General features: G+C 37.5%; 2 protein-coding genes across 2 annotated transcripts in view; both read left to right on the top strand.

The window, feature by feature from the left end:
• LOC134655005 (uncharacterized) overlaps positions 1 to 10,615 on the top strand; it is a 175,315-nt gene that overhangs the window by 156,311 nt on the left and 8,389 nt on the right. The window lies entirely within an intron of this gene.
• LOC134655222 (uncharacterized) lies at positions 6,578 to 10,163 on the top strand. The gene is made up of 6 exons (XM_063510674.1): positions 6,578 to 6,691; positions 6,843 to 6,952; positions 7,419 to 7,552; positions 8,156 to 8,193; positions 8,324 to 8,433; positions 9,991 to 10,163. Exons 1-6 carry the CDS (start codon positions 6,629 to 6,631, stop codon positions 10,142 to 10,144), a joined length of 609 nt encoding a protein of 202 aa, XP_063366744.1. The 5' UTR covers positions 6,578 to 6,628; the 3' UTR covers positions 10,145 to 10,163.

The following is a 10,615-nucleotide window of genomic DNA, read 5'->3' as shown; positions in this document are numbered from 1 at the left end:
TCATAACCATTAATTAAATAAATGCACACAAGGTGAATAGTCAACACCTTGTGTGCATTTATTTGTGCACGGGACAATTTGTGTTTTAGAACCTGTGTACGACCCAAAAATCTGTTAAGGCTTGAAGCTCTCAAAGGGTTTTGACATCAAACCAAGTGGAGTCCATCCAAGCTATCTTTGCACCGACATGAATAGAACAAAGTAAAGTAGTGTCATTATAAACGTCATATTACCATTTCTTTCCATGAGAAGTTTGACATTAACCCCTCGTGCTTAGACACGGATCCGTGCGTGGGAATTTTAATCTATTGTTGTAAATATCAAGGTCACTTTTTCAATGATCAAATTTGACAGGCAGCATACGAGGGGTTAATGATGATATTGCCACATTTTGTCATTTCAAACGCCTTGCAGAGTTTGAGCCACCACACTGGCATCTTTCGAGCGTCGGCGTCTAGTCAGCGCTATGGAAAATGGCGTCGCTGCGCAGTTGCGTCAACGTTGCGTCGAGTACCAGTCAATGATATTATATAAACTATAGGTAGGTTATACTCATACATAAGGAGCACAAAAAATATTTCCATTTATCTATACCTACAAAAAAATCAGTTATTTTTGATTAATTTTCGCATTTTATTCATCTTTGTCGTACTCGTTGTCAAAGATGAGCTTGTCTCTTTCTCATTCGGTGAGCGGGAGCTCGTTAGCACACGTGCACAATTCCCGCTTGCCCAGGTGCGACTAAAGGCAACTTGTACAATTTGTCACAAGATAAGCGCTGCAATTTTGGAACGCCTATAACGTATCTTGGGTTGTAATAAATCATTGGCAGCAGCCATAGAGTTGACTAGACACTAGACGCCGACGCTCGAGAGACGCTAGTGTTGGGCGGCCCTTAGCTTGCTCCGAATCCGACTCTACCAGTAATAGCTCATTATTAATGATTCTCCGATATAAATATAATGCCGGGCGACGCTGCGGCGTAAGCGACATCGACATTAAGGTCCCTTTTCATAAAGCGGGAAAGGAGAAACGCCTACCCTAAAATGGGGTGAGTAGGGTTCGCGGGGAGAGTTGGGTTATGAATGGGGAGAGAAGGGATAAAAGGGGGGTGAGATGGGATTTTAAGGCTGCTGCTACAAAAATAATGTATTCCAATTTAAAATGGAGCTATAGTATACTCATAATAAAAAAAACGATCCAACAATCTTCCAAAATCACCTTTGTATGAAATTCCATCTCACCCCAATTACGAGGGACTACGGGGTGAGGTGGGATTTCCTGTTTTATCGTCAAAGTTATGAAATGGAACTACCCAAAATAAAATAAAAACTAAAATACAAACGCCCATTTTTTTAGATAATGCCCCAAATATGCATGCACGTTTGTGTACTATTTTAGTAAACAGGTTAGTGGTATAAATAGGTACTCCAGTCAAATGAGGTTAATGAGTGATTGGGCTAAAGCTTTGGTGCAGTGCCGACCTAATTAAGTTGCAAAACTCTATTATTTATTTATTTATTTAGAAATTTAATTCAGGCAACAAGGCCCATATTACAAATACCTTACAGACTAACATACATATGTATTTTATAAACTTAAAACTAAACACTAGTTATTTAGTCGATAAAACGGCGTGGCTCCGTTGCATCGGCTGCTCCTGTGTCGGATTCGGCAGTTTGCCTCGGAATCTCCGAAACACGACACCCTTCGGCCAGTAGTCAGCGCACTCGATGGTCCTCTGCAGCGGCCGCATGCAAAATTATGGATTATGCATGCATGATTATGGATGGAAGAAAAGCATACTTATGTAGTGTCGGCGAAATTGAATATGCACTGATTTGACTGATTCGACATAGGTACACGTTGTTCAAGAGATCAGGCGGGCTAGCACAAGTTGCGTTCTCTCGCGCGGCTCCATACTTGAAGTCGCGCAAGATGTATGGATTCGCGCGCGAGAACACAACTCATGCTAGACCGCCTGTGCGAATTATATTTTGTCAACTGTATGTATCACTGAAAACTACTTATAGCGTTATTTATAAACGCGTTACTGGCCTGAATTAGCTATGAATGTTTGTCTTTATCTGTCATTTTGACTAATGTATTTGTAAGAAAGGGATAAAACATAATTTAACTAAATCAGGATGAATAAGGGGGTTAGTATGTTGTTAAGCACGTCGTTTGTCACTTAGGTAGGTATTCCCTTTCTGAAGTATTTTGAAAATATTTGATGATCACTTTATTTCGCTATATACTTGTCGTATCTTTCAAAGATTTTTAATTTGTCAATTTAGCAAATATACCTAAAAATTATTGATTATCTATCTAACCTTGTTTTATGAAAACAAATGTTATTCACTCCATATAGCTAATGAAACTGCACAGCGCTGGTAAACACCGGGGACATGACTCAACCCGTAACCATGACAACACATGCTGTGCTATGACCAGCTAACGTAAAGCTATGACTAACTAGTTACTGAAACCCTACTATACCGCGAAAAACGAAATTTCGAATTATTTCGATTATTCAATGTTGGCGGTAGACCCTCTGCACGGCTAAAGTCGCAAAAAATTTAAATTACATCGATCCCCTGTTATTGGATACGTGACTACCTAAGTTTCATGTGAAATATTACGAATAATCTTTATTTAAATACGAAATTTTTAAAAGAAATGTGAGAATCTTGATTATACTGAAAAGTATACTGATTACCTACTAAAATTGGATTTTGCGCCCTTTTCGCGACGCAAATGACTATGGCAGTAAAGTCTAACTTTTTTTTCGTGTTGTATAAACAACAATGCAAAGGATATCGATCAGTGGAGCGAATCAGCCGCACAATGTGACTGATTGTGAATCAATGATTCAGGCATGAGGTCATTAAACTATTTCATACACAATTTGAACCTATCAATAAATTATTATTATATTCTTCATGAGACTTTGAATATGACATTTTTATTCATTGATGTGTCTAGCCTGAGGATCCCCAATCTGACCAGTCAGGCCGTGATCATTTGATGAATTTGCCACAGGCCTGCCTCATGTATCCTAAAATTAATAAAAATAGTACACAGAAGCAGGGATCGGAACTGGTTTTTTGAAAAAACTCCGAAATAGCCATATTTTTCGAATTATTTTATACTTGAAATGTAGGACTCAGTTGTGTGTTTAGGTAACGACTTCGTATTATTAGATTGCCCAATTAGCAATTAAATAATAAGCAAAGAACGAAAAAATACCGTTTTCGTTCCCTTACAAAAATACTGGTAGGTAAACGATCCCTGCACAGAAGAGAATTAGAAATCTGAAGGAGTATACATTATAGTCTTATGTTGATATAAAAGGATTAATAGCTTTGTTAAACCAATATAACAACTTGTTATCAATTTCATGTATAGTAAAGAAGATAAGATAAAATAAATTGATAATTACAGTGTATCAAATATCAAATTGAATCACTGAAAAGTGACTCACAAGCACTTATTAACAAGCTTTTATTAGGTCGACCTGTATGTTACTAACTATGTAATGGAATCTAAGGTAACTAATTTAACCATCTTCCAAGGATCGTAGCGTCATGAAAATTGGCAGCTGTATGTAGTTCTGATGACAATACAATAATATGGTACTGTCTGTACGAGACGGTACATGAAAAATGTAATGACATCTGTCAAAAGGTCACATTTAAATGTCAGTACAGAACTTACCTCGTATCTAAGCACAAGCGTTAACGGTATATGAACAATAGATATGTGATGTAGTAGTTAGAAGAGTGGAAATACAGTTCTTTATTTAATTATTAAAATATGTTTCATTAGTGCCTAACACTGTCGAACTGATCTGATGATGGAGACAGGAGGTGGCCATAGGAACTCTGTGATGAAACAACGTAACCTAATTGTGTTAGGGGTTTTTTAAATGGTCTCGATGAGTATTAGTTGTCTGTCGTAAGAAAAATACAGTCAGCGATAAAAGCTTGTACCAAAAATTAAATTTATGCCAAAAACTTATTTTTATTTCTTTTTAAACTACGTTGCTGCTAAAATTAAATTGGTTTTATGTATTGGAAAAAATTTATTATATTACAATTGGACTTAACAACTTAACTTGCGGGCTGAATAATTTATGTGGTGAATATAAAGATAAAGAATGTACTAATGGTTGTAATGGACTTGAATGTTAACTGCTGAACATATTTTGATGTACAGTGAGCTGCGAAATTGCCTGGAGAAATTATGAATGAATTTATTAATAAAGTCACCATGCACTTTTGCGGCTGATGATACAGTTGATGTCAAATATATGTTTACACTTTTGCACCTACTCCTTTGTCTCCTTTGTAATAAGGTGAAAAAATGTAAACATATCCTTGACCTCGACTGTACACGCAGTAATAGATATCCACAATTCCACACAATGATCATGTTATCATTAAATTGAACAAATATGTTGTTTTCATCATAATTCTAAATATAATATTGAAGAAAGTTCTAAATTTCATGTTTGTTTATATTATCTTATTTTGATGGATATTATATTCAATGATTATAGTCTAATAAATAGATATACATATTATATAGAATTATACTTTAGTTCAGGGGTCACCAAATGGCGGACTGCATCCAGTCCGCCACTATTAAGCTAACTTTAATACATCATGTACATATGTAAATTGTAAACAAATTAAAATCTTATAAGAAAACTGTCTGATGTATACTAAGGTAATATTGTAATGACATTTGTAAATTCCGCTTTGTAGTAAAACCATGTTTAGCGTTTAGCTCACAAGTTACCTTTGGTTTTCAATATCCAGTGCTGCGGAATTTACATACAACTATATTGGCCGTTTTAATCTGCTCAGTACGGATATGATGTTCATTCTTGTGTATGTGACAGCGTGATATAATGGTGTCCGTCTCTATCTGTCCCGTGATGTTAAAAAGTGAGAGTTTTTTTTATCATGTGGATAAAACGATCCATAATACGCCAGCTGGACTTGCAATAAATACAAGAATATTATAGGCCTATGTAGCAAATTATATTAAAATAACTGAACTGAAATAATTTTGCATACAGGACAAATGTAAAAAGTTTGTAAAGGAGCATTTTCAAAAGTTTGTAAACTTATATGAGTTAATGATTAGATATATTAAGTAATGATTCACGGAATAAGAAGAAGAAACACTTTGTCATAGTCTTTCTACTTCCTGAAAACAATATTATTATGGATTTAAAAAAAAACAACCCACACACCATCCCACATACCCATCCTCACTCTTAGTCATTCCCAATTTCGAAGAAATTTATAGTTATTTTCGTAAAAAATTGACCTCAAATAAACTAAAGAACTAATATCTTGCCGCATTATGTACGACGAACCCTTACCGCAGAACTATGCACCATTAAACTGACGTTTCGTACACGAAAAAAATATGGTAATGATCTCCATGCGACGTAGACGACGTAAAACAACAGCAGCCACTCATCACAGGGTACATGCACTAATAACACTCATTAAACCTTGTGCCGAAATGAACTCACCATATAGGAAGAACATTCTTTTCCTGGATGTCAAAATTATTCCAATGGACTGAATGTAGAGCGGACAAAAATAGTTCACCAAAAATAACAAAGCCTGCTGCTAGCGCACGTTATGTTCCTTAACTACAAGTCTTTGTGCGTCGCACCCTAAACATAATTATAGTTAAATCGAGAAAAAGCTTTATAATTAATTAGGAATTATTATTGCAAATATGTGTTACAACAAAATTAAGGATCTTGTTTTGACATTTCCAGTTGACATTTTAGTACGATGCCATTTTTATTTCGGTCTATTGTCTATGATTACGTAGAGCAAGCTACATATAGTGTGTCAAAGGTCTGTTTGATTTCAAACATAGAGAGAATCATACTATCTTTTTCTAACACTAGTACTAGCACCCAAAAGAAAAGGATAAGTATAGTTTGTTTTGTTCCTATTTACTGACAAGATTTGGTTGACCCAGTATATGCTGGTCAACCAAACCTTGTCAGTAAAAAAAGGCGCTAAATCCAAATTTTCTATGGGACGATAACCCTTCGCGCCTACATTTTTCAAATTTGCCGCCTTTTTCTACTGACAAGATCTGTTTGACCATCTATAGCTGGTCATCCAAATCTTGTCAGAAAAAAAAGGCGCGAAATTCAAATTTTCTAAAATTTGCTGCCTTTTTCTACTGTCAAGATCTGGTTGACCAAGTATACAAGCAACGAGTGAACTCTTTGATCAACACCTTGGAGGATATAATCAAACGGAGACGCCATGTCTGTAATTTTCTGTACAAAACCGTCTGCCGATTTTTGCGGGGGAGGGGAACGTCAAATGTATGCGTAACGTAAAAATAGCCATGTCAGATAAACGTCAGTCCATACATTGTGTATGAAAGTTGGCCGCCTATTTTCGACAGAGGGGAAAGCCTGTTAATGGCTACTCCGTTTAGTTGTATCCTCCAAGATCAACACGGGCTTCGGAAGAGTGAACTCGTCACATTTAAAAAAAAATACCGTCAAAAAATCAATTTTTTTTTTCCTAGTGACATTAACATTTTCATTTTGATTTTTTACGAGATTTGAAGCAATATGGTTAAATATTTGTTGTTTTTAGATCCTATGCGGGAAAATGAAATAAATAAGTTTTATACAGTAAGTCATGGATAATCTCTAGTCATGACGTCTACCTGAAATGTAAATGTAAACTAGAGTCGTGAAATGTATGGGGCCCAATACATTCCACGACTCTTCTCTTTCCGCAGAGACTATCCTACGATACCTGAGTTATTCAAATTTATTACAGGCTTGTCAAATGCACAGAAATTATTATAGAGGGTATCCTAAAGCTTATCATCCATTGAGCTACTTTAGCGACGGAGAATATGCCTATCAATGCCCTCCTGAAATGTCTCGGTAAGTAGTTAAGAGCTCATTTTAACCTTTTCATCGGACACTGCTATCTTGCTATTGAGAGTAGGTACCTGACAGGAAAATAACATACCTACACCTTTCTCTGTCTCTCGCAGCAGAAAGTGTCCAATGAATATTTAGATGTAATGTTCTGCTTATATGATAGCCATGATACTCATGATTCAAGGGATAAGTTTGCCTTTGTACAAGTGAGCCTACTGTTGCCTTTATAAGCGTAAAAATATGGGTGTATACGACTTACTCAAAAATATGTCCATAGTTCTTAATTCGCTGACATAAGAGCTATGGGACGTATTTTTGAGCATGATGTGTGCATCCATATTTTTACACTTGACAGCTTATCCCTGATACTTATCTACTAGTTTCGTGCAATTAAGAAATTGCTATTTCTTGACTTATTCAAGTGTTGATATATCTGCCGAGTATTTACTTGTTCATTTTATTCCAGTGTTTACCTCAGTTATCCATCGTACCATGTTAAATACAAGCAGCCGGCGGTTTTGAATATTACTCCGGGTCGAACATCAGGTTTTCCGCCCTTGCCTGGACGCAATCTAGCTCCTCGGTACAATAAAGCACCCTGTAAAGCATACAGTCGTTAGAAAATTCAGCTGTGTAGATTATTACACCTATTTTGAATGACTATAATTAAATAATAACATTGTATAACGTGTTTTTAGTATAATATCATACCAACGTACCCAAGATCATCATCATTAGCCAGGTCCACACAAAGCGAGCATACGCGCGAGGCAAGTTCCTCGCGCACAAAACGGCCAGTGTAGGTAGACGTGCCTCGGCTGAGGCAGCACGCGCAAGGCACGGATCCGTTTTCAATCAACAGTCTAGGATGACTGATGAGGGTAGGCCTATCTTTCGAGTAGATGATGTCATACCCACAAAATACAGAATACTATTTAAAAAAAATGGTTAATTTATTAGAAATAATAAATATCTAAATTAATGTTTTGGAGATAGTCTACTCAAACTTGTTAATAAACTTTTCTATTCAAACTGTCTACAGTTTTGTCTATGGGTTTACGTCAAAATTTTATCAATGGGCAATGGCGCTAAAAACAAAATCACGATTCACAATAGGAGGATAAATTTCTGTTTCAACAACAATTACTTACCTAATAGTTTCCTGATGATTTTAACTTTTTAATATGGATATTTTATTCATCGATAATAAGCGTCAAGATGAAATTGAATTGTTTTATGAAGTAAGTATTTTGCATTTTAATTTTGGTTTATTTTATTTTGATCTGTTCGCTGCATCATTTTTTTCGAATTTACATGCTTACACCCCGTCTTATTGCTTTGGAGAAATTAATGTTTTTTCTACTTTATAAGGCATGCCAGCGCCACAGGAACTACTACAGAGGCTACCCTAAGGCATACCATCCACTAACTTACTTCCTAGACGCAGATTACATGTGGCAATGTCCACCGGATCTAACTCCGTAAGTACCTGTATGTTTTCATGATGATAAGCTTGCTCGCCATCAGAAAGTAATCGGTCACCAAAACTATATACATTTACAAGCCCAGATCCGCACGCGCCAAACATATAGGTAGGGTTAATCCTTTTCGACGACGTGTCAAACACAAAAGCTGTCACCACGCTGACGCCACGTCAGCGAAGTGTCAAAACTGAAATTGAACTTTATGCATATGCACGTAGGTCTATGTTGCTCTGTGATATGTGACCGATTAATCGGTCTTTGGCGTTGAACCTACGGTGCGGATATATCGGTCATTGGCATCCAAAAGGTTGTAATTATTATGCCTAGACCACATAATGGGACAATACCAGCAAATCTAAGGGCACACAGTCGCCGCGCCTCTGAGGGTCTACCGTGAAAAACTAAATTTCGTTATCCGCTTATCTCTATGGCTCTTGCATATTCGAGCAGAGGCAAATAAAGACATTCCGATTTTCGTTTTTGCGGCATTTGGTCCTAGTGGCATGCGGGTCGCGGTTGAACTAGCAGCACGCGCCGTACCTAGTATACCTATGCGCCACTTCGCTATGTCCCTGGCAGGGACAGCAGGTACACCCTGCTGTCCCTGGCTGCCAGCATATACCTAATTTGGAAAAGCAGTGTTTTTTAGGGTTCAGTACTCAAAGGGTAAAAACGGGACCCTATTACTAAGACTTCGCTGTCCGTCCGTCCGTCCGTCCGTCTGTCACCGGGCTGTAATGGCTGTAACTCATGAACCGTGATAGCTAGACAGTTGAAATTTTCACAGATGATGTATTTCTGTTGCCGCTATAACAACAAATACTAAAAACAGAATAAAATAAAGATTTAAGTGGGGCTCCCATACAGCAAACGTGATTTTTGACCGAAGTTAAGCAACGTCGGGCGGGGTCAGTACTTGGATGGGTGACCGTTTTTTTGCTTTTTTTGCTCTATTTTTTGTTGATGGTGCGGAACCCTCCGTGCGCGAGTCCGACTCGCACTTGGCCGATTTTTTTATGTAACTATAATTTTACGAATATCAGTGAGATCAAAGAGTATAGATTTTATAGAGAGTTACTGTCATGGCAATTAAATTATGTAGCCACAGTAAATTCACCCGCCATCTTTTGACAGAAGATTAAAACTGTTAGAACGCCATTTGACTTTGATCCTTATTATTTCACCGATATGTGTTAATATGTAATTATATTGAAATTAACGGCATCTAGGCGAGAATAGCCCAAAGGTATGGTGCAATCTTTTCGAAAGAGGTGAGATATATGACTTCCCGCACTACTTCTATTACAACCATTCTCAAAGTGTGTTCCGCGGAACCCTAGGGTTCCGCGACACCCTTGCAGGGGTTCCGCAAGAATTTAGAATAATAAAATAAGCATAAGTATTATGCTTATTAATAAAAAAATACACTTCTAAAAACTATTGTTTTATTGTAGGGTTCCATCAAGTATTTCGCTTTCCAAAAGGGTTCCGTCAAAAAAAAAGATTGAGAACCGCTGTTCTATTACCTCGCTAATACAAACTTTTTTCTCGCAGGACATACCTCAGTTTCCCGGTGTACCACGTGAAATACAAGCAGCCGGCAGTCCTGCCGGGTACCACGGGCCGCACCAGCGGCATGCCTGACGCGCCCGGGCGGACTCTCGCTGGACGCTATAATAAAGCTGCTTGCAAGGCTTTTATCAGATAGACCGATACATAAGGGTTTGTATTATTACCTATACCTACCATCAACAGATACCTACAGAGATCCGCACCAACGGTTGGCCATCCCTGCCTAGCTGGACTATCGCTGAGCGTTATAATAAATTTGCTTGCAAGGCCTTTATCAGATAGATCGATACCTATGGGTCTGCATACCTACCGTAAACTTCAGATAGGTACCTACATACAGAGATCCGTACCAACGGTTGGCCATCCCTACCTAGCGTTATAATAAAGCTGATTCCAAGGCCTTTATCGGATGGAAATAATTATTTAAATTGTGTGTTACCTACATTACATGATGTGATTCACAAACCTCTCGACATATAGGTACAACCAATTTAACTCGGAAAGCAATCAAGCCGGCCGCCAGCATCATCTACTTTATCTAAGTTACACCCACGTTTACGTCTCGTTTACCTATTGCTTTGCGTATGCTCTTACGTTACTGCATCAC

The sequence above is a fragment of the Cydia amplana genome, chromosome 16 (assembly GCF_948474715.1).
Source record: "Cydia amplana chromosome 16, ilCydAmpl1.1, whole genome shotgun sequence".
Lineage (NCBI taxonomy): Eukaryota > Metazoa > Arthropoda > Insecta > Lepidoptera > Tortricidae > Cydia > Cydia amplana.
This window is presented reverse-complemented; position numbering and strand designations above follow the sequence as displayed.

Coding starts and splice junctions, on each gene's coding strand:
- LOC134655222 (XM_063510674.1), top strand. CDS start 6,629: ATGGTTAAATATTTGTTGTTTTTAGATCCTATGCGGGAAAATGAAATA. Junction 6,692..6,842: donor AAATAAATAAGTTTTATACA/GTAAGTCATGGA, acceptor AATTTATTACAG/GCTTGTCAAATGCACAGAAA. Junction 7,553..8,155: donor TCGGTACAATAAAGCACCCT/GTAAAGCATACA, acceptor TTTTATTCATCG/ATAATAAGCGTCAAGATGAA.